Below are 23,480 nucleotides of genomic sequence, written 5' to 3' on the forward strand. Positions count from 1 at the left end.
GCTTTGTTTTTTGCTTTGAACTAAAAAAATAATAACACTATCATTGAACTAAATGCTTTGAAAATGATGGATTCAATTTTTAGATGTAAAATTAATGCTGAATCTAATTAAATTTTCAAATCTATATGAACCACCTCTCTTCATAAATGGGTGCTGTACAAATGTATATTGTGTGTGAACTATTTATAGCAAGCTGCTGAGTTGTGGTTAGAAAAGAATGCCCCTCGTATCATATCTAGGAGTCAGTCAGTACAGGATGTTCAAGGAGATAGAGTAAGATATACTGTTATGTTGTCAATGAAAGGAGAATGTGCACCAGTTTTGGTCCTTGTGTCTGTGATTCTTTGATGGTTTCAATCTTGTAAGAGTCGTAACTTGATGGAAGGTAAACATTGTCCTCAACCTTTGGTGCAGACGTCAGCCCAGTTTAAGATCAGGAAGATTTTTGTGGTCATCTTGAATAGAAATGAAAAACAATATGCAGTAATAATATATTGATCCAAATCTACCTTTTATGCAGTTAATATTTAATGTGCATATTTTGTATTTTACTAATGATATTAAATAATCTGCTATTTGAAGAAAAAAACGTGCTGTGTGTATTGTTTATGTAATCAGTTTTAAAGCTGTGGATTTCTTTGAGAATGCTTTAACAATACTGCTGGGTTACAAAATGTATCTAAAGACTTCTTTATAACATTCATTACTGAGCTGTGTTTATATAGAATTGACTGATGATTTTTAAAAGTTTTATTTGTGTACTGATGCCTATTGATGTAATTTAAGACAAAAGTTAATGTCATATCACTGTTTTACAAGGTTGCCCTAAAGTCTGCAGCAGGAAATGGCCGTAAGAGTGCCGGACCCACAGCAGGAGAATACAGAGACCTCATCAAAGAAAAACTTCAAACAGCATGTAAGTTTCTTTATACCACAGAACTGATTTTCACTGGCAAGTTTTAAATGCCAATCTTTTTATGAGCAACTCGGCGGGTGTTTCTAGAAAAGCAGAGGACGCTTACCCTACCGATGCACCTGGTCCATGCTCCCAGTTTTTAGTGGAGTCTGAGTTGCTCATTTACTTTTGTTACTTTGTATGTATGATTTTAGTTACTTTATGTTCTTTGCTGTGTATGTCTGTTTTCCATGTCTGGTCTTTGTCCCTGGATTACATTCTTTTGATTACCGCTATAACCTTGGTTCCCTTGATTACTCTTTGCATGACCTCTTATGATAAACTAATGTCTGCTCTTTCAGTGTTCTAGGATTCCTATTTCCCATTACCCGGGGCAAGTGAAATTTGGGTCAGGGAAAGTTAGGTACTTAGTTACACTTTCCCGTGGCAAGTTCAAAACTTCATATGCTGTAAGGATTTGTTTTGTTAGGAAAGCAGTCATTGACTGTGGGAAAGTTGATTTTATATGGATTTTCCCGAGGAAACCTCAATTTCTGAAAAATCCTAGAACACTATCTTTGTTATCTGATTTTTTTGTTGCAGATTAATGGGACTTAAGAACACTGAAAAAAAGGGGGGAATGAGAGCTCTCATGTGATTTTATATAGTTGTTGTTTACATAAAAAGAAAAATATCATAAAAAAAAGAAAGTAAGATTGGAAACTTGATAAAGCAGATAATTTTGAAATATTGTCTGCTGATTCTCTTTTGGGTACAACCTTCATTTTTATCTTCTCAGTCACAAACTTCTCTTCCTGAAGTATTTCTATTTGTCTTGAAATTGTATAATCAGACCGAAATATAGATATCACCTTTGTCTTCATCAAAAGTCTGCATAATGTAATGTTTTGATGGGAAAAGTCTGAGAGTAAAATTATGGAATTTATTTCTCATATGAATTATCAAAAGGAACATTAGAAAATTTACTGCCATCTTTTGTAAATCAACCTGTTTTTATGACTTAATTCAGAGTGATGAAAAAGTTCGCTACAACATATTTTCAAGATTATGAATAAAATTACATATTTTTTACAATGGAAGTCATTTATGACAATATTTTTGCAAAGATATAATTTCATAAAAATTTGGTGCTCTCAAAATAATTGAAAATAAATTGCTTCCAATAATGAAATGATTTATCTGATTACAGTATCAAACACTGATGGAGAATCTATCCCAGTTATACCTGATGATGCTGAACTCAGTCCTGAGTTAATTGAGGCACTCAAAAATAACTCACTATCACCTGAAGATCTAGAGGTTGTGAAAGATGAGGAAACTGGAAAAAATATTGTTAGATCTCGCAGTCAGATGTCAGCTGCCATGGGAGGGGTCAAAGAAGGTCATATTTATGTACCTGTTGCTAAGAGTATGTATACACTAGATTGCCTGAATATTTTTGTCTATGGTGATTCTGTTCCATGCAATTATTCCTTTATATTTACTTTTAAATTGTCTTTTATTTTCTAATTAAGTAGTAGTCTTTGTAAGAATCATGCAAATTCTGTAATATGTGATATGCTCCCAAAAAAAGGCTACACATTTTTATTTTTCTGATTAAGTTTTATTATAGGTCTTTTTGATGAAATGTATAATTATTCATTCCAATTGGTTTGCTCTTGAGAGATAATCCACATGTAAAACCCAATAGTTCCAATGGTATTTAAGGTCTCACTAACCACTTCTAACGTTTCCATTACTTTACATGTTAAAAAAGTAATTTTCAAAGTCTCACTGTGAATTCCCAGGACAAACGACATCTTAAAGCTGCATACCGTTGCGAAGCTTGGAAAATAAGGCTTCCAAAATCATTATGCAAATGGTACGATGATAGTAGAAATTCTTCACAAAATTTACTTGAATAAATAATACTGAAAATCCACATTTTTACTTGTTCTGCTAACTGACAGCATGGAGGCAAATTACTCACACATGTAAACAATATTCATACACTTTTGTAGTTAATTACATATATGATTTTAAAGTACACATTCTCAGCTTTATTTTGACTACTTTTAACCATAATACACACAAATAATGCACTTACAACGCATATGTCTAGGTTCAGTGTGTTTTTGGTACTACATAGGGGGGTGGCCATTTGACCCGGAAGTGGTTAGTGAGACCTAAGTCTCATTTACAGAGTTATCTCCCTTAATTTTGGAATTCTACAGTACATTCTATATAAGTTTTATCTCCTAAGAACAATGTTTATATGAAAAGCCATGTGTTATTTTCTGTTTATTATGATAATTAAAACAAAAAAAACAAAAAAAATACAAGCTTTCGTACCATGTACCACATTTTGCATGATTCTTAACTGGGGTGCTACTTAAAATCCAATTTATGCACAGTAATAAATGTTAACCACCTGTTTTGTTTTCCAGTCAGTGGAATATTGAGGTCAGAAGAGCAAATCTCTATCACATGTATGTTAAAAATGAAACTAGTTCTAAGTGATAGATGTTAATTCCATGATAGCCTTTAAAGTAGATATTTTCTCTTTCTATTATCTGTAATCAATTAGAATTTGAATTTTTTAGAAAATCATTCAAAAGTGAAAGGATACTTTTCACTTGCCTTAAACTAAAGAAATAAGTCATTTTTAAGGTAAATTTTGCTCAAAAAGAGTTATCTCCCTTTCTTAAATAAATTTCAATGCATTCTATGTAATTTATTTTTCTTTGAAAAAGGATGCATTTCAATATGAAATAGATGCAATTTTTTTGAAAACAAAATTTGTCATGTGCCACCCACTGCCTGGTTTTTGCATTGACACCCTTATAACATGACAAAAAAGTTGGCAAATGTGATAGCCATATCAGATTTGGTATAAAAAGTACTGCAGAAATTTGTTTGCCACCATTACATGTATTATAATCCATAGTACTACCAGATGTCTTAGGAATCCTTCTTGGTCACATGACCAAAGACAGGACAACTAAGACTTTCTCTATAAAGCTCGCTATCAGAAATTTGATTTCAGTATAAGTTATTAAAAAAATGGCTGGCAATCTTTATGCCTATATTACAGTAGACTATGATTGCATACATTGATTCATTTAAACATCAAATACATGTGTTACAAATGTTTATCATGATAGTTTAAGAAAATTTTCATGATAAACATTTGTAACACATGTATTTAATGTTAAATCGACAATTGATGTCTTGGAAAATGTTATTAAGTTTCTTAACTCTGGATATTCATTGTTACAGTAAATTCATTTAGTGTGATATTTTAACTTCTGAAATAGCCTTAAGTTGAAATTTGCCTTCCTTTTTCCAATTATATTCCCACCTGTGCAGTTTCCCTTTGTGATAGACATATTGTGTTATAAAACCTTTATCCAGTGTCTGAGGCCTACCTTTATAATCTTCAATGCTACCACTAAGTGGGTGTTTTTGTGCTTTTTGCTAATTTTGATTTGCTTGTTTATGGAGGTAGACCTAGGATAAGGGACACAACCCTTAAAAATCATTGCAACGTTTGTATTCAGCATTTTACATCAATCTTAAGTAAGCATCTAATTAACTTGGATTGATTTTATTCTGTTTCAAACTAAAGTTTGAGAGGTTTTGGTGAAATTGAGTATCATGTAAAGATATCACTGATTTCATGAGTTATGCCCCTTACCCTAGGTCTACCTCCTTAATTTTATTTTTATAATTCATTTGAAAAACATCTTTTACAAGTAAATGAACTGAAAGAAAATTTTAATAATTGTTCTTCTGCACATTTTTATTATGCAAATGAAATAATTTCCCCGGCTCATATGCAAATTTATTGGCATGTACACAGTCTATCTCTTTTTCCCTTGTGCAAGCTATGTATCTTTTTGTAGCCTTCAATTATGGTTTAAAAAATGTATAAATAGTATATTTTGCTTTTTTCTTACTATAATTTTTCTATTAAAAAGTTTCATGTTTGAATCAAACTTACATATATAGTTGTAGTGTGTTTTTTGTCTGTTTGATTTGCTGTGCATTTGAAATTTTAAATCTGATTTTCTATCCTAAAAGTATATATGAATTTTTAGCAAATAATTTTGTAGATGTCAATAAAAGATTTTATGGACCAAATACATTGATATTGGCCAGAGCTGTAGGCTGAGGTTGATATGGATTTCCTTTGTCTATTAGAAATTATTTTTTAACTAATATGAAGTCTGATATCATTGTATTTCATAGCATCGTAATTCTATGTGAAAATAAAATCAAGTCAATGTGAGTTTTTTGTAAGTATTTAAGATACCATGCATTAATGTTTTGGAATGTAAAAGTTTTAAGTTCGTCAATAGTTTTTTTTTTCTTTTCAATCATAATTAGAAAGTACAGAATGTCATGTCAGCATTTTATCCATATTAAAATTTGAAGGAAAATCATTATGAGATAAAATGTATAAATTATACAATAATATAAAGATGTAACCATTCTAGAAGTAAGTAGATTGGTACATGTGTATTTTACTCGTGTAATGTTGAAATATGTTAATAAAGGCTGCTGCTTTGAAATTGCTGATTGATGGAAGGTTGATCATATTGAGACATGAAATTGTCGGTACTGTAAATGAATTGGTTCATCATTTATATTGTAATTAATCAAAGGACAAAAATAAATTTCAAAAATTCTTCAATACAAAGATACAGTAGATACCACATATGTAATCCGAGTTCCATAATTACATACTGGTCCAATTTGTCACAAAAATAAAACATCACATTAATTTGTGAACTGTAAGTGATCTTGTTGTTTATGCACAAAACTTTTTTTGTTAATTAAATAAATACCCTTCATATGATCAACTTGCTGGTTGTGGTTGCTTTGTGTGGTGTGTTATAATGCTGCTATGTGTTCCCTAATTGCTTTCTAGATGGCCAGAAACAAGCAGGCTCCATACCTACTGACAGACAGTCTAATGCTGACATTGGCGAGTTTGAAGTGATTAATTATGGTGGCAAAACCTCAGATTCTGGGTCAAAGGTTGGATCAGCTAAAACACACTCTAGTAGATCTAAGTCTGGCAAATTGTCTGACAAAGCATCCTCTGAGAAATCATCAGAAAAAGGAGGTAAATCTCAGCCTCCTTCCATACTGGGTGAATCTATTGTAGAAGAGGATGAACAGGATGACCATAAATCACAGAGGTCAGGTCAAAGGTCAGAGGATGGAGAGGTTGAAGAACCAGAAGATGAATTTAAGAAGGCATTAGCAGAAGTTGAAAAGGTTGCATAAATATAATGTTTGTTGACAGAAACCAAAAAACAATTAATTGATAACAATTGATTAAGTAATTGAAATAACAAAATCTTCAGTGTAAGCAAAAGTGATAGATACCTTAAGGAGGTAGATTTTGGGTAAGGGGCACAACTCTTACAAAACATTGGAAGGTTTGTATTCAGCATTTTACATCAATCTCATGTAATCATCAAAGTAACTTGAATTGATTTCATTCTGTTTCAAATGAAAGCTTGAAAGGCTTTGATGAAATTGAATTTGATACAAACATATCACTGATTTCAAGAGTTATGTCCCTTACCCTAGGTTTATCTCCATAAAACCTTAAATGTGTATGTGTGTGTGTTGTTTTTTGTAGTTTCCAATGCATTGAATGAATTTAAAAGCTTACAGTGGAAAAGGAATAGATATGGTGAAATGCAACAAAAGCTCCAGAATGCATTACAGATGAAAACATTCATAGATTTTTAATGAGTAACATTTTCAAAAGATGTATGAAACTAATAATAAAGTACTATATAAAATGTAGATGTAAACGGCTTTAACAATATCTGAGTTAATTGACTTATATTACCAGGCCAATGAAGATCGAAAGAGTGGAGTCAGTAGGAAGTCTGATGATAAAAAGAGTGTAGCATCCTCTGAGGACAAAAAGAGTAAAGTATCCATTAAAACAGAGAAATCAGATGCCAAGAAAACTCCTGTCAAGAAAGAGGAGTTTGTTGTGGGTAGGTAGAGTATTGTTTACTTTATGTCTTATAGTATTATTTCTTAGTTATTCTTTAGTTGTTTTTTTTGGGGGACGAAGATTTAAGATGTGGATGCTAGATTTAGTTTTTTTTTGTTATGGTTTAGTGCAAGTTTGATATTTTATGAAAGTATATGGATAAGGCCTCACAAAGTTAATAATTTGGTTCTCAGCACCTTATGCATTATTATTGCTATAATGAAATAAAATAAAAATCACTTCCCTGGAAATATGTTTCTGTTTATGAACAATGTAAAAAGCACCCTCATCACTTTTTGGGCAATAAAATGGTAAAAAAAAATATTGTTTTCAGTTTTAATGTAATGGCCTCAGAACCAAAAAAAAAAGTTTGGAGGGCCTAATCTAGTTATGGTAAAGAGGTATAAGTACCATGCAGTCTCTTTAATATTTAGGCAGTATGAGAAACAGGGTCAGAAAATAGAACCTTGAATTGACTTTATTTATGTATACCATCGGAATCTAGGAATATGTTGATACTACAACAAAGTGCACTGCTAATGAACATTTTATCAGTAGAACTGTCACATAAGCATTATCTTACATTCTACATTACATTTTAAAACTTATTTATAGATTTTGACAAGCAAGTTCAAGATTTAAAAAATTATGCCAGGACTTATACTAATTTATAATTTATTATTGATTTTTATTTTATTTTTTTATTTTTTGGCAAATTTAAGATAGATGATTGATGTTGTTGCATTGCTTAATTTTGAACAATTATTAAGAATATTTAGACCATTTTAAAAATGGCAGTATTGTTGCTGAATGACTATCAATAAGGTCTACTTGATCACCATATTTCAGATTTGATCATTACAGCATTATTTGAAATCTGTATTTTATATGAACTAAATTAAATTAACACCTTATGATGTATAGGAAAAGTTAAACAGAAAAATGAAATGGAAGCATTGTATGGTGATATTAGCCCTCTCCCTGCAAAGGGCTCTACACCCCCTGGTGAAGGTGAGAGAGTTGTCCCCTTTGTTTAACACGGTTGCCATGGAAATTCCTAACACAGCTATTGAAGTGGATTCCTGTACTAACATATGTAGGGTGGTTATATATTTGCTTTGAGTTCTGAAGTTTTGTATTAACTTTGGAAAAAAAACTTTCACACATAAATTGAACTGGTCTCAGATTACACTGGGTATTTCAACTTCGACTTTTGAATTTATACTCTTTTCACAAATTTTAAGTTCTAATTTTAGATATAAGAAGTAACTTCCATGAAAATGATTTTTAACACAGAAAAAGTTAACATGAAAGATGCATGGACATCCCATATTCACATTTTATCCCAGAAATATTCACTTATCCTGTGTTTTAATGATCCCACATAGCCAAATGTACCACACATGATAATCACATGGTGCTTGATTCATTTGATAATCGAATAGTTATCATATGATATTTAACATATAATTTTCATATGATTCTCATATGTTAATTTAGGCTTGAAAACATATGACAATCATGTTTGTGAAAAACATATGGTTATCATATGATAATTATGTTGTAATCATATGTAAATTGAAACATATGATTATCATTTGGTGCTTGATTTATATGATAATCATGTGATGCAAACCATATGATTCTCGTGTGTGGCACATTTGCCTGTGTACCAGCAGTATTGCAGACAATGAATATGTATGCATGCTTTGTCCTTTTTCCTTTGAATACTGTTGAAGATTTATTGTTTGAATAGTATCATCTTTTTCAGTGGTTCAGTAAACCAAAAATTCTAAAAGTGATATACTCATGTAGGAAGCTGGTTCTTATTCTTCATCTACTTTTCAGCTGGAAATAGTTCATAGAGACTCTATTTTATCACTGTTTTACCACCACTTGGCAATTTATGTAATTATTTTACCCGACATTTCATCCTTTTTTTTTTATCACATGTTGATCATTTGTTTGGCCAAATTTTACCCCAAGTGATATAGCAGGGTAAGATATGGACTTAAAGGACTAGTCCGTCATTATACATTTGTTGAAAGATCATGAAGGGAACTGTAAGTTTAAAACCCCTGTAACACCTACTATTACCTGAGGCAATGACAAGGGTTATAAATTTACTGTTTCCTAAATGAACAGTCAACAAATGTTTCATGATACTAAACCATAATGGTGTCATCATAATCTGTGAACAAATTGCATGACCATGATTGTTGATTAATGTGTGATCATGCTGTTTTGAATTTTCATACTGTTCAAGGATAAATCCAGAGAACATCTGGACTTTGTTTGATTAGCCATTGAGAATCTGAGGAGAAAAAGAAACTCAAAATATGAGTTCTGTACTATTTCTGTTAAGTCAATAGTAAAAACTGTTGACCAGAAAAAAAAAACATTCAAAGCCTTTAAGAGGAATAGGTTAAAATGTTGCATCAGATTTTACCATAGAGAATAAAGATTGAATCATAGTAAAGTACAATGTTTATCACTGTTTTACCTCTGGTGTGGTTTAATGACCTTTTCATATTGGATTCAAGTTTTCCACCAGTATTTCTTCTGCAGGTTCTTGAGTGACTTCAAATCACATCTATTTGGTATATATTGCACCATGATTTTGCTTCATCACATCACATTAAATTATAAATTTTAGTATTCCTCTTATCACAATATTTAAGCAAAGAGGAAGATATTATTCAATATCGTTTTTTTTTTTTTTTTTTTTTTCGAGCAGTGCATAATATTAAGACATTTAATACTTTGAATCCATTGGTAACATTGAAATGTATGATTTTACAAGAATATTGACCTTTAGTTCATTGTCATATATTGTCAATATTGTCAGCTAATTTCATTCATTCTCAATTAGAATTTATAAGTCAAATGCACCAGGTTTAAAGGAAAATTACTTGATGCCAAATTGAATATTGTAGAGGAACCTAAATCAGCAGACAGTTCAACTGGTGAGATTTCTAGATTGATGGCTGTTGTTTGGACTCAGATTACACCGAAGTTATCTCCCCTTACACAGGCTAATTGTTGACATTGTTATTTTTGTCTTAGTATGGAACAAATATTCCCACATTTTTGTCTTTCACATTAATATTCACTTGTTATTCCAGATTAGGATTCACATATAATGTATGTGTTCAGCAATTGTTACACAGATTAGGTACTTCTTTATATAAGAATCAGGCAAAATGTCTAAGGTGCGGTACATGAAAAAAAAAAACAGATATTTTATTGCATATTCCAAGTATTTATACCTCATAACCTCCAGAAATTAGTTATTATCAAAGTGTTTGTAAAGCTTGACTTTTTAATGTATTGATAGGTTAAATTTAGTTGAAATGCACTATGGAAAAATGGTGGGAAAATTTTTCCACACTTTTTCTCTATATATGCATATATATAAATATCTGCATCAAAGATACTTCAGGATGAGTTAAAATAACTTTTTGGTTGTTTGTTAGATGTATTGAATATCTTTTAGGCAAAAAAAAAACCAAATTGAGAATAATGATGTGCCACCCATTGCCTGATTCTTACACAGAATAGTACTTAAATGTCTGAGGTTTAGAATCTCAAATTGTGTTTTTGGTTTAATTCAATAGCATGGGTTATAGGTCAGATTGTTAAAAAAAATTTTGAAATGAAACTTTCTGATATATGAATTGAGCCAATGAAGGGTCTATTGGATATTCTATTGTTCATGCAATGATTGTTAATGTTTTTGTTGTTGGACTATTGTTTATTATTTTCAGGTACTAAGATGCATTGTTAAATATTAGTTAATGAAAACATAGACAACTAATGGATTGTACGGAAGAATTTGTTTTTGTTGTAAAATATTTTAGAATAAGATTATTTAAAATTGTACAATATAGTGAATGGATTCAGGACAAAAGTTATTTTTAAGTAGATGATGGGTTCTAAATTTTCAGGAATATCAGTAGTGTGTTAGTATTATTGTGTTTTAAGTCTCTATCTTTGTAAGAATCATGCAAAATCTGAAAAATGTGATTCATCCCCAAAAAAGGCTACATATTTTTATTTTTGTAATTAAGTTGTTTTATGGGTCTATACTATGAAATGCGTATTTATTCATTCAAATCTGCCTGCTCTTAGGAGATAATCCACTCTGAAAATCCAGTATATTCTATTGTACTTGAGCGCAATATACAGAATTATCTCCCTTAATTTTGAAATCTACAGTGCATTCTATACAATTTTTATCTCCTAAGAGCACGGGTTATATGAAAAACCACATGTTAATTTCTGTTTACTATGACATTTCAAACAAAATTTCAAAATAAAAATATGTAGGCTTTTTACCCATGAAGCACATTTTGCATGATCCTTAGCTGGAGTACTACTTAATTCCTCACGGAACGTGAATGGTATATGATTGTCTTTTTTAAACTCTTGAAGAAACGTTTCAATGACAGACCTTCTTCAGTTACCTTTTATAGTTCCTTCTTCTACATTTTTTTTAGTTGGTGTTTCTTCAGTTTTTTCAGCAAGGATTCTGTGTTGAATTGAAGAAACACCAACTGACAAAGATGTAAAGAAGGAACTGTAAAAAGAAATTAAAGGAGGCCCATGGTAGAAACATTTTTTCATGAGGTTGAAAAAGACAATTATGTTAGTAATTAGGGTATTTTCTAATTTTGAAGTTTAGATACCTGTGAGGAATGTTTGATTTAGTTTTTAACATAGATAAATTGCTGATCAATTCACAGTAAGTTAAGAGTTTGCTGTTCTTCTATGCCAATATCTTTGTTTTGAAATAGGATCCTTTTTTGGTTAGATATATAAAAAAGCATTTAACCAGAAAGGTGACTACCAGTTTAAAGTTTTCTTTGCTAGGAACATGTTTTTCTTGGCAAATTTTTGCTCCTTATTATGAATTATTTACATGAAACAGAGAAACCTGTGGAAGAGAAAAAGCCACCACAACCTGCTAAGAGAAAAGTGTCACAACCGTTGATCAATGATCCAAAATTACCTCCCCTCCCTGATGGTATATCCAAGCTTCTTGATAGGGGTCAAAAGTCAAAGAAATTTGACCCATCCACTACAGAAATTCCAGTAGAAAAACAAGTGGAAAAAACAGCTGAAAAACCTAAAGAATCTCCTAAAAAACCAGTGCCTGAAGAAAAAAGTGAGACTGGAGATGTCACTTTTAACATCACATGATTGAGTTTTCAGAAAACACTTTTCAGAGTCACATGACGGTCTTATGATGCAAATCATGTGGTTTTCATGAAATTGGTCTATATGTGTAACATTTCAAACTTGTTACACATATATCAATATTAACTTACACATGAGTCTTTTTTGTAGGACACTTTTCATTGTAACACTAAAATCTTACTGTTAAACGTATTTGCTGTGTGTTGCAGTACATGTATGATATTTGTGAAACTAACAATTTGTATTTCAGCCTTGAATAACACTTTAAGTCAAGATGGTCTTGAACTTCTGATTATAAAACCTTCATATTTATTTAATTTCACAGGGAAAGTGAGCACAAAAGGAGAACTTGAGAAATTATTTGGGGAGTATGGCCTCCCTCCCCCTAAACCTTCTCAGGGGAAAAAGAAGGGTGAGACAGGCATCTATTGTAGTCTTGTAGCCATGAAAACTAATACTTCCTGTAGTCTCAGTTACCTCCCCTGTCGTAGAAAAACTAAAAATGTCTTTTGTTTTGGCAAGAAAAAAGTGTCAAATTTCCAATTCAATTCACTGGTGTGTAATTTATTTCAGTTTTTCTACATTTATACCTTTATTCACTTAGATAATGGAAAACATTGAATACCACAGAAACTATAAAATTGGCTGCTTATAACATCTTTTTACATTATTTTTTGTCTTAACCATGTAATTTATGGATTTTTCAAACTATTTCAGTGTGTAATAAATTCATTATTTAAGAGTTTAAAAAAATGTTTCCATTCACTTTCTGATTCATTACAACTCAATGTCTTATCTTGAAACAACATTTTCTGAAATTGTAAAAAAATGTGAAGTGAAATTTAAAAGATAATGGCTAAAATTAATTAAACTTAAACTTTATGTCTTTAATGGCAGTAAACAATAGTGAAACATGAAGTTTCAGTATTTTTAAAAACACTTTTTGTTTCTGTGGTTATTGCATGCAGTATTTTCATCCTTCAATAGAATCTACCAGTGTTTTATCTTGATATGTTTCAAGCATGATTCTGTACAATACCTATACCTTGTAAGTTCTCTGCCTGCTTTAAACTCCATTATATGTGTGCATGATCTTCCTATACTTAACAGTTATTGATCCTTTGTTAGAGGACTTGACTTTCTTTAAAACTTTGAATGTGTTGCAGTATTAGGTAAGTACCGTGAAAGTGTTTTTTATTCGTGGGTACCAATATTCATGGTTAAGGGAAAATGTGTCAGTTCGTAGATTTTTGAATTCGTGGATTTGATACCTCTATCATACAAAGGAATGGGAAATTTCTTTTTTGTATGGAACCAAATTTAGTAATTAAGAAACCCACAAAAAGCATGCAAATTGATACCCCACGAACTTAAATACTTTCACAGTAAGTGTTTTGGGTAAAAGGAAGATATTTTATATCTCTTTTATTTGACTGTTACATCATTTATAGTTCTCTTATTATGCACAACTTTTTTTCCTATATCTGCATTCTTTATCCTTTTTTATTTGAATAGGGAATTTGAATAGTTCTTTACTTATCACTATGATAATGATGTATGCAACTTTTTCAGTCTGGAAATAATTACAAGCATGAAGTTGATTTGTACACTATTTTTAATTTTGAAATAATTACAAGCATGAAATTGCTTTGTGCAATATTTCAGTATTTGTGAATTGTTGGTGTTTTTCATTGATTGACACAGCTATCTCTTTCTAATGTCAGATGTCTGATGTTTTATTCAGCTTTTTTTTAATGTTAATTCAAGATTTCATCTACCATTATTGTAAAGTACGCATTTATTTTGTACTAGAAGTGCCAATTTGTTTTTATATACACATAGGTGCTGTTGCATAATGTCATTACAAAGGTTTAATTGTGTTTTAGGAAGAAAATGAAGAGTCTATACTAATTTAGGTGTCAATACCCTTTTAATAGGTAAAGCTAAGGATGGTAAAGGCAAGAAACCTCCCAAGAAACCAACTAAGGCAACTAAAGGCAAGGGCAAACCCAAGGAAGAGGAGCCTAAACAAGCCCAGACTGCAGAGCCTGAGCCTGAACCTGCCCCTGAGAAAGAACCTACCCCTCCCCCTGTCCTTCCACCTGTGGAGGATAAGGCTGCCTCTGATAATGAATCTGATAAGGTAAAATCTGTGACATATGTTGAACATCATTGAATTATAAATGTTTTATGAAGCCAAAAAAAGTTTAATATACTGGTAGGTGCAATGACAGTATTAAAAAAAGATATTTGACATTGTTATTAAGTCCAGCCCTTAATGGTACTAACTGCCTGAAAAGTTAATTTTTTTGTCCTATAAATTTTTGTCCACTAAACTTTAAAAGTGTTACTCTAATGATTTTAAATGATGTTTGCAACCAGTGATCAATGGCTTAACCATAGCTTGAACCTTGTCTTCAACTTATTGCATCATTTTTTTTAAAGTTTTTTTTTGCCTTTTTAAGTTCTGTAATTTTTATACCCTTCCATCCAAATATGTGATACCTTAAAAATGTTGTGTGTTCTTCAGTCTGTCTGTCCAAATGTCCATCTGTCTGCCTCCTGATGTTGTCCTTATGAAACTCGAGAACTGATCTATGATTTTTATTTAACTTTGCACAGTCGTTGAGTACCAGTTTTTAGCAAAATCCAAAATTTTGTTTGAGTGAAGTCATTTTGAACATTTTGCCATCCCCTTTTTTCACCATTTTGTGGGTGGACATCACTTTACATTCCATTAATGCCTTTTTTTTTGTCAAATAAAAACATGGGAATACTTCATGAGTATGATAAGAGATTTTATATACCCTTAGCATGACTTGTACCATGCATAACTTCCTTTTTTATACTGCAATCATTCTATCTGAGCAACCGTAGTGCATTGACAGTATATTTATTGGTGATATATGGTCACTATATTTATTGGTGATATATGGTCACTATATTTATTGGTGATATATGGTCACTGACATTTTATAACACTTTGGCACCACCTTCTTTCCTTCCCTTGCATGAACTACATGTACCTGTATATTATAGCATCAGTAGTGGGGAATAAATGTGGTAAACAAGTCATATATAAATTAATAGATTCTAAATGATAAGGCTGACAGTATGAAGACAATAACAGTACATTGACTAGAAATAAAAATGCTAAATGGATTCAACACTAATTGTAAAAAAAAATTTTTTTACCCTAATTCTAAACCTCATCCATATATTGTTTTTATTTCAAGCCAATACACCATTATTGTCTTTATGGAATGTTGTTAAGTGTAGGAGTTTTGCTAAACTGGGAATTCTTTTAAGAAAATAAGATTGTCATTCAGACAGAATTTTCAACATGGTGACATATGACTATTATCTCATATATTATCTCATTTCCTATGTACAAACTTTTACCTAACGTAGACTCATGATAATGATTTCACTGCCTTACAAATAACCTGGCAGCCCAGGTAATATTTTCATTCCACAAGTTTCTCTCAAATACAACCCCGGGTCACCAGTGACATCTTCTGTCTTTTGATTGGCTGAGCAAATATGATGTTATTTTATTTATTTTATACGTTCTAATTTTCAAATTAAAAAAAAAAAAAGTCAAAATATTTTAATCTAATTACTTATATCATCTTCCGATACAAATGCACAGTTATAAAGTCAATTTAGATGATCTCATCTTTGTTTTTATTTTATTTCATAAGGGGCAATTTACTCATATATTGTGCATATCTGCCGCTGGTAACCTGAGTCTATATTTTTAGTGATCCTAGGGTCGCTTATGATATTGACCAGGAAACCAGCTTACCTGACAAATAGTCATGTCCGTCCACACTAATATAACCAGCAATTGATTTTACTTAATCAAAGGGGGTGAAATTATTTGTAAGTTATGACGTAAAAAAAAAAGTATTGTGCTGTCATAACTTGTAACTATTTTTAACTTTTGGAACAGTTCATTTGGGAGGTTCACCCCCATTCTTTTGATTATTAAGTATTTTTCACAGAAAATAAAGTTATTTTATCCATAAACCTCCCACTAATCCTTCATTTTGATGTTGTAAATTCTATAATTTTCATTAATTTTGTGGGAATCTCCCCCGAAACATTCATGAAACCCATTATGTTTGCACTTTATTATTTTTAGTTTTCTTCTGTTTTCTTATTGTTTTTACTAGAATACATTTTACTTGTTTTGCAGCGGTTGAAACCAAAGGTACAAGCAATGCTGTAGTATAATGCTATATATTGTCACAATGTTTGATGTAGAATATTTTAGGATGTTTTTAACTGTCACAAATCATTTCATTAAGTCAAAGATATTTCTATCAAATCTTTAAGGAGGGTGGTTTACACAACACCTAAGGGAAACAACTCTGTAAAAATTAGCAAAACGTTTTATTTTGTGACATTTTGATATCAAACTTAAAGCATCTTGGTGATTAAAAGCTACTCTATGTTCATTGCAAATTATTTCTATGAAACATGTGACTAAATGTTTTGCTTCTTTTATAAAAGTAAAACACGGAATCAATTTCAAGAAATTTAAACAAGCCAAATAAATTTTAGAGAAGATGTTAGGTACCTCATCAAATCTATTAAGTTTTTTTTTTTTTAATTTATTGAGAACTTGATTCATAAAACTGAATTTAGTTAATAATCTAATTAAAAAAATGTAATTTTTAATAGATGTATTTATACTTTATAGGATATATATTATTTGTTGTGTTTGTGTATTGCTTCAGTCATTATTTCAAGATGTTTGGTTAGTTTACAAATATTTGAATGTATTACACAAAATAGGTCATTTTCGATAGAGAAATCTATATGCATGAGCATGATGAAGCATGATTGAAAAATCACATCACAAATACAACTACTAAGGATGTATCTTGACATAGATAATTTTGATGAAGGGAGGAAAATGTCTTGCCAGCTATTTCATTTTTACTTTTAAATAATTGCTTAAAACCAGCAATTGATTTTACTTGATCAAAGGGGGTGAAATGTTTTGTAAGTTATGATGTAAAAAAAAAAGTATTGTGCTGTCAAAACTTGTAACTATTTTTATCCTAATGATTTTTGTGGATATTGGCTACAATATGTAGTCTTCATGTCCAGCGAGAAAGCAGGTCTGCTACATTTAGATGCTTGACACTGTCCATGTGTCAAGCTAAAAATAGGTGTATATGTAGTTCTTGTTTTCTTTGACTTGGTTTGTAATTATCCAGTATTTTTTTTAAAGATTGCATTTATGCTTATATATATTTTGATCACATAAACCTCCTTTTTTGGACAACTTTGTCTGTTTTTTTTTTTTTTTTTTTTTTTTTTTTTTTTCAAGTTTTACAACCCCAAAAAGTTGTGGTAGTATATTGGTATGGCAGGGTTGTTGTCCATAGTCGTTTTGTTTTCATGCGATGATTTCAGGATTATTGGCTTGATCTTTATATAATTTTATAACAAGGTTCCTAACCACAAAACAAAGGTTGTATTGCTTTTGGGGGATATGGCCCCAGCTGTTTCAGAATTAAGGGTCAAAAAGGGGCCTAAAATTAGCATTTCATAAAATTTATCTATTTAACTACAGATAAATCATAGGAATGTCTATGATATTGTTCCACAATATTTTATACCACAATGGTTAGACTTGGGAAGTAATTACTTGAACTTTTCAGAAATTAGGACCTAAAAGGTGGGGGTCAGAAACATGCATTTTCCTGATGTTCAGACAATAACTTGACTATTAATGAATGAATCTTTTTGAAATTGTATTACAAGGTTCCATACCACCGTTGGAAGAATGGCATTGATTTTGATAATAAAACTTAAACCTAATTGTAGGAAATAAGTGTCAAAAAAGGGGCATGAAACATAATAACTTGAGTAAAAGTGAATGGATCTCATTTAAATTCTACTACTAGGTACCATAACACAAAGGGAAGAATGGGATTGATTTTTTTTGGTTCTGGCTTGATTCATGTAAGAAAAAGGGGCCAGAAACAACTATTTTTTTTCTGATTTCTGGATGATTATGTGAGTGAAAGCGAATAGATTGATTTGAAATTGTACCACAAGGTGCCATATCCGCAGAAGAAGTTTGGGATTGATTTTGCAATTTTTCACTGGAACAATTTAGGAATTAGTTCAGTTCTGGTCAAATTTTTATCCTGTGTCAAATATTTAATCATAATCAAAATTCAAAGCTGCGTCAAGTTTGAATAGTGTTTTCAAACTTGCCCCAATTATTCAGGATTTGACCTCTGCTGTCATATCAAGTTGCACTCTGAATAGTAGCTTTTTTCATACATATTAGGCAAAAATAAATTTGCCCTGACCATGGTGAAAGACCAGACTTGTTTACGGTCTTTTTTCTTATCATACAGCTTAGACGCTTACCCTACTGATGCACCTGGTCCATGCTCCCAGTTTTTAGTGGAGTCCGAGTTGCTCATTTGCTTTTGTTATTTTGTATATATGATTTTAGTTGCTTTATGTTCTTTGTTGTGTGTGTCTGTTTTCCATGTCTGGTCTTTGTCCCTGGATTACATTTTTTTGATTACCGCTATAACCTTGGTTCCCTTGATTGTTCTTAAACAAAATTTTTAACATTATTATCAATATTAAGGGATAGCCAAATATGTATTATTGGTTTCATTTCTGTTGTGACTTGTAATTCAAGTATGCTAGAATGCTAGTATTTTACAGTCTCATTGCTATTTGGTTATCATTCAAAGCAGTCTATACCTTGTTACAATCCATGCACATAATAAGATTTGGGTGTTTCAGACATACAGGTCAAAAATTAGTTCTAAGTCATCTACAACAAAATCAAAAGGAAGTTCTATCCTTACTGGTTCAAACTTAAGGAAATTCCAGTCTAAGGTAGTCACTTGTTAGTGTTTTTCACAGTCAAGGGAGATAATTTTCACAATGACACTATACTGGTACCTAACTTATACTGATGGCACCAGTTTTCTGATGAGATGAAATGACAACTCAATTTACATTTTGTAATTTATAGATTTGATTTATTAGCACAAATTGTTTAAAATCACTATTTTGAAGATATGCACATGTTAAAATTCACTGTCACATTTAATAATGTAGTTGATATTTTCAAAAAAAGAGTTTATCCGCATTTTTAATTTGTATTTAATGTGCTTCATTCAAACTAAGTTTGAGATATTTATACAGCTAATTATAAAATTTTAGTTTTAGATGTACACTAGTCATTCTCATTACATTTTGTGTATTTTAAAAATTATACTTTTTCAGACTTCAAAAGGTAATGGCCTTATATATACCTATAATATATCAATGCTTTTCAACATTTTCATTTACTTGTACATTTCATTACTATTATGTTTTTTGTAGGAATCCATTGCAGAAACACATAAAACCGAGGAGTCAAGTGACTTTGAATTCATTCGTGATACACCATCACCATCACCACCACCTCCACCAAAACCACCATCTACCATACCGTCGGTTGATGATGAGCCAACTGATGATGAGGAGAAACAGGAAGGAGAAGATGTAAGTTATAAGATCCAGATTTCAATGTATATTTATTTATATTGGGTTTGTTTCCATGGTGATGGTTGATTGTTTTTTTAATATTTTTTCCCATAAATGTCTGTATTCTTGTCTACCAATTTTTTTACTGTGCTGCAATAATTTGGTATTTTTATAAATTTCCTGTGTTTTCATAAATTAATTTTATCCTGCTATTTATGTTCACATTTTCCCTAATGACTTTGTGTTTCCCATAATATTTTGCTCATGAATTACATTTTATTAAATATTTTTGTTATGTATTGTTTGATATTGTCATCTTCTGAATAATTGGCCATGTCAAATTAAGTTCTTATGTGATGATTGGTCATTGAGATAATTACTACAGCTAGCTTGTTAAATTAATTTCCCCTACCAAGTAGCAGTATATACAGAGTTATCTCCCATGGGCTAGAGTTGTCTTCCTTGTATAAAGTATCTTGTATTACTTATGAAAACGTGTTATGAACTTACAAATTAAAACAAATTTTCTGAGGGGGTTTAGTTGTATGACGAAACCATTTCAGAAAAATAAAGCACATTTTTCCATGTTATAAACTTGCAATAAAGAAGAGGCGGCTATGAAAATGGGAGATAACTTCTTGATATCATAGAATTCAAATAGGTTAGATTCTCATCTTCATCAACAAAAAATATATAGACGGAAGGCAAACTATAATTTTCTATTCTACAAATTTTATGATATTTCATTGTAATATTGCCTAAAAGGTTCTATCCTCATCAATCACATATAAGTCAATAGTAGGTTGAGATATGAATTTTTTTTCAAATCAGGATTTACAGATGACAAAAATACAATAACTGCGTGATCGTGAATTAAGAATGGCCTATTATGAGAATCTAACAATTGTCTGGATTTTTAGGTTATGGTCAATGGTTTAATCTTATAAGATTTGATTTCCAGGATAAAAAGAAGCGAAGGGTAAAGCTTATATTCCAATATACTATGTTTCCGTTACTTTAGTAGATCCTTGTGGCTTATATTTTAATTTTATTTTGTGATTATTCCAATTATAGGGAGGACAAAAGGTAAAGACCTCAACTCTAACCAATAATTTCACAATCATAATATTAATGTCATTGTGGAATCTAAATAATTTAGTTAACAAAAAATAGAATTATTCTGCAGGTTATAATCTACATTTGGATAATGTTATTTATAAACAAGAATGTTTTTGGCTGGATCATATTAATATAATTGATATAGAATGAATGATGATGTTAAAGCATTAGAGTGTTTCACAAGTTGTGGTTTTTATTAAGACACATAGGTTTTTTCACTGGCCAGAGGCTTGACAAGGGAGTCAGGTATTGAGTCAGTTAGGGAGGACTTCAGGGTACAAACCTCTGCCAAGCAAATTCAATGAGGGCAGACTAAGCTGGAGGACTCAGGTACAATCCCTCCCCAAACAGATTTTGTTAGGGAGGATTTAGGTTCATCCCCTTCAAAACAGATTAAATGATGGAGAACTTGGGTTTAATCCCTACCCAAACAGATTCAATAAGAGAGAACCGACTGGTACATCTGTCCCCAAAACCGTTACATTATGGGTAGACTTTGATACGACATCCCTCACACAGATTCAGTGATTGAAGACTTGTACACCCAAACTTTTGAATAGTCTGATAATTTGAATGAAATTTCAGTGTAATCCTGATAAAGCAATTTGAAACAATGCAATGTTTTTGTTGCATGACAATAGATAAGCAACTTTATATCACTAGTACATATATGGTGAGTGCATTTTGACTGCACAAATATAATAGTTGAATTAAAACGAAGTTAGTAGTGATGAAATAGATACATCCACCAGTATGATAAAAAGACTTTTAATCAATTGCAGTTTCAGCAATTCAAAAAAGGGGGGCAGCTGATTGACGTTAAAGGGGACTTGATTTAGTGACTTCCAGTGATTTTCTATATAGTTAATTTAAAGTTTTCAAGCATAATATCAAACCCTTGTCAAGCCTCCATTTTTCTTGTGTTAAGAACATGGAATACACTCCTCAAAGTCATTACACAGTGCAATAGAATGTACACTGTCTTGTAAGTGTTTTGAAGTGATACACTGTTTAAATTGAGTTTTAGGCAGACCACATTTTACTCGCACAGAAATAAATGAAAGAAATTCCTGAATTATTTATGTCATTAGACAACTTTCTTTTCTTGTAACATAAAAATGTTTTTGTTTCAGTGCATTTTAATCTTTAAATAATATATTTATCTTTTTGGAAAATATTAAGCCTCTTTCAGATCTGAAGTTAATTTAGGGATATTTTGTAATGTACTGTAGTCAGTTAACAGAAACTAAGCTAAATTTCAAATCACTTGATTATATATTGTAATATAATGTTTTCCAAAATTTAGGCAGCCAATAGTCGTACTAGGTGATAGTATGTAAATTGACCTTTTGTTTTTCCCAGGTAAATCATAGTAATAGTGTTAGATTCTTTTAGTAAAATAAATAATAGTTTGATTCCACTGTGAAAATTAAGCAAAAATAAAACACTTACTACTCAAAGCACCATTTTGACTGAAAACCACCGAAATATCCCAATTTATGGTAGACTGGTGATAAAGATATTTTTTGCCTTGACCACCAGTGGTGGTGTGTTTGTAGATTAAATGTGGTAAGATAGAGATTGAGGTCTGTTAATGGTTACACATTTCAGTTAGAGTTGAAGTAGTTTATATACACAGTATATAAGATTATTCCTGAAGTCAGTAGATGTTTGATGCTTTTTGTATTGAATATGCAGATTTTATTTCTGTAGATTTCCATGTTTTTTGCAGTACCAAGCTGATTGTAGTTGATGTATAAAATATATATTGACATTGCACATCATAATACTTATAAATGGTATTTTAAGTGAAATATTTAATCCATGAAATTATAAATAATTTACAAATTAAAAAAATGTTTTGTAGAAATTTTAAAAAATTGGTGTGTATGCATTTATGGTCTTCTTCACAAACAGTATTCTATTTCTTATTTTGAAAACTACAAAGTTATTGATTGTTCAATCACAGAAACTTTAAATATGATTTAAATGTAAATAAATGGTTAAACTCATTTATCAGGCACGGATCCAAGGACAGGCATGCAGGACGTAGCCCCCTCTCCTTCCACCTCCCCACCCCTGCCTTAAAATTGAACAATTTTTTTTTTTTTTATAAATCAAATCTTGATTTTTACACAAATTTTACCCACGAAATTTTCTTTAATTATATTTAGCCCCCACCCCCTGGCCTGAGATCCTGTATATCCTGTCAAATAGATAATAACACTATACATAGGATTGACCATTAGACCATTCTATCTAACCAACAAATACTGTGAAAGTATTATTGTTTGTAAGGTACCAATTTTCATGGATTTAGCGGTTGGGTACCCAATGAAAAGGAAATTTTCCATTCATTTGTATTATGATAGAGTTGTCAGATCCACAAATTCAAGAATCTACAAATTGGTCATTTTCCCTTAAACCAAGAAAATTGGAACCCACAAAAAAGAACTTTCACAGTATATATCTATAAGCTCTCTTAAATTCTAGTACTTAAATTAAAATATACATAAGACTAAAACTGTTAAAAGATTTCTTTTTAATACAGTGAGGTTTTAGATAATTATGATTTATGTGTATATAGAGGTTATAAAATGGGTTTGTAAATTATATAAATATATTGTGTATGTAAACTTGGCGGCTTTTGCTCTGCCCTGCACTATAGGTAAAGTTTGATATTTTTTTAATGATTTATCATTTATGATACAGGCAGTTGTA

At 30.9% G+C, this 23,480-nt stretch overlaps 1 protein-coding gene across 5 annotated transcripts in view; it reads left to right on the top strand.

Moving 5' to 3' along the window:
* The window catches only part of LOC148600216 (uncharacterized), an 82,225-nt gene that overhangs the window by 51,009 nt on the left and 7,736 nt on the right, over nt 1–23,480 (top strand). For all 5 annotated transcript variants that reach the window (XM_088557738.1, XM_088557739.1, XM_088557741.1 and 2 more), the window contains 13 exons: nt 190–273; nt 820–916; nt 2,106–2,324; nt 3,343–3,384; nt 5,829–6,181; nt 6,771–6,921; nt 7,845–7,931; nt 9,857–9,886; nt 12,445–12,531; nt 14,057–14,262; nt 16,321–16,335; nt 19,497–19,658; nt 20,602–20,619. In XM_088557738.1, the coding sequence (XP_088413864.1) occupies nt 190–273; nt 820–916; nt 2,106–2,324; nt 3,343–3,384; nt 5,829–6,181; nt 6,771–6,921; nt 7,845–7,931; nt 9,857–9,886; nt 12,445–12,531; nt 14,057–14,262; nt 16,321–16,335; nt 19,497–19,658; nt 20,602–20,619 (1,551 nt within the window). The remainder of the gene's footprint in view (nt 1–189; nt 274–819; nt 917–2,105; nt 2,325–3,342; nt 3,385–5,828; nt 6,182–6,770; nt 6,922–7,844; nt 7,932–9,856; nt 9,887–12,444; nt 12,532–14,056; nt 14,263–16,320; nt 16,336–19,496; nt 19,659–20,601; nt 20,620–23,480) is intronic.

This window comes from Perna viridis, chromosome 13 (assembly GCF_037379345.1).
Source record: "Perna viridis isolate PV_CMFRI_1.1 ecotype Kerala chromosome 13, ASM3737934v1, whole genome shotgun sequence".
Taxonomy (NCBI): Eukaryota; Metazoa; Mollusca; class Bivalvia; order Mytilida; family Mytilidae; genus Perna; species Perna viridis.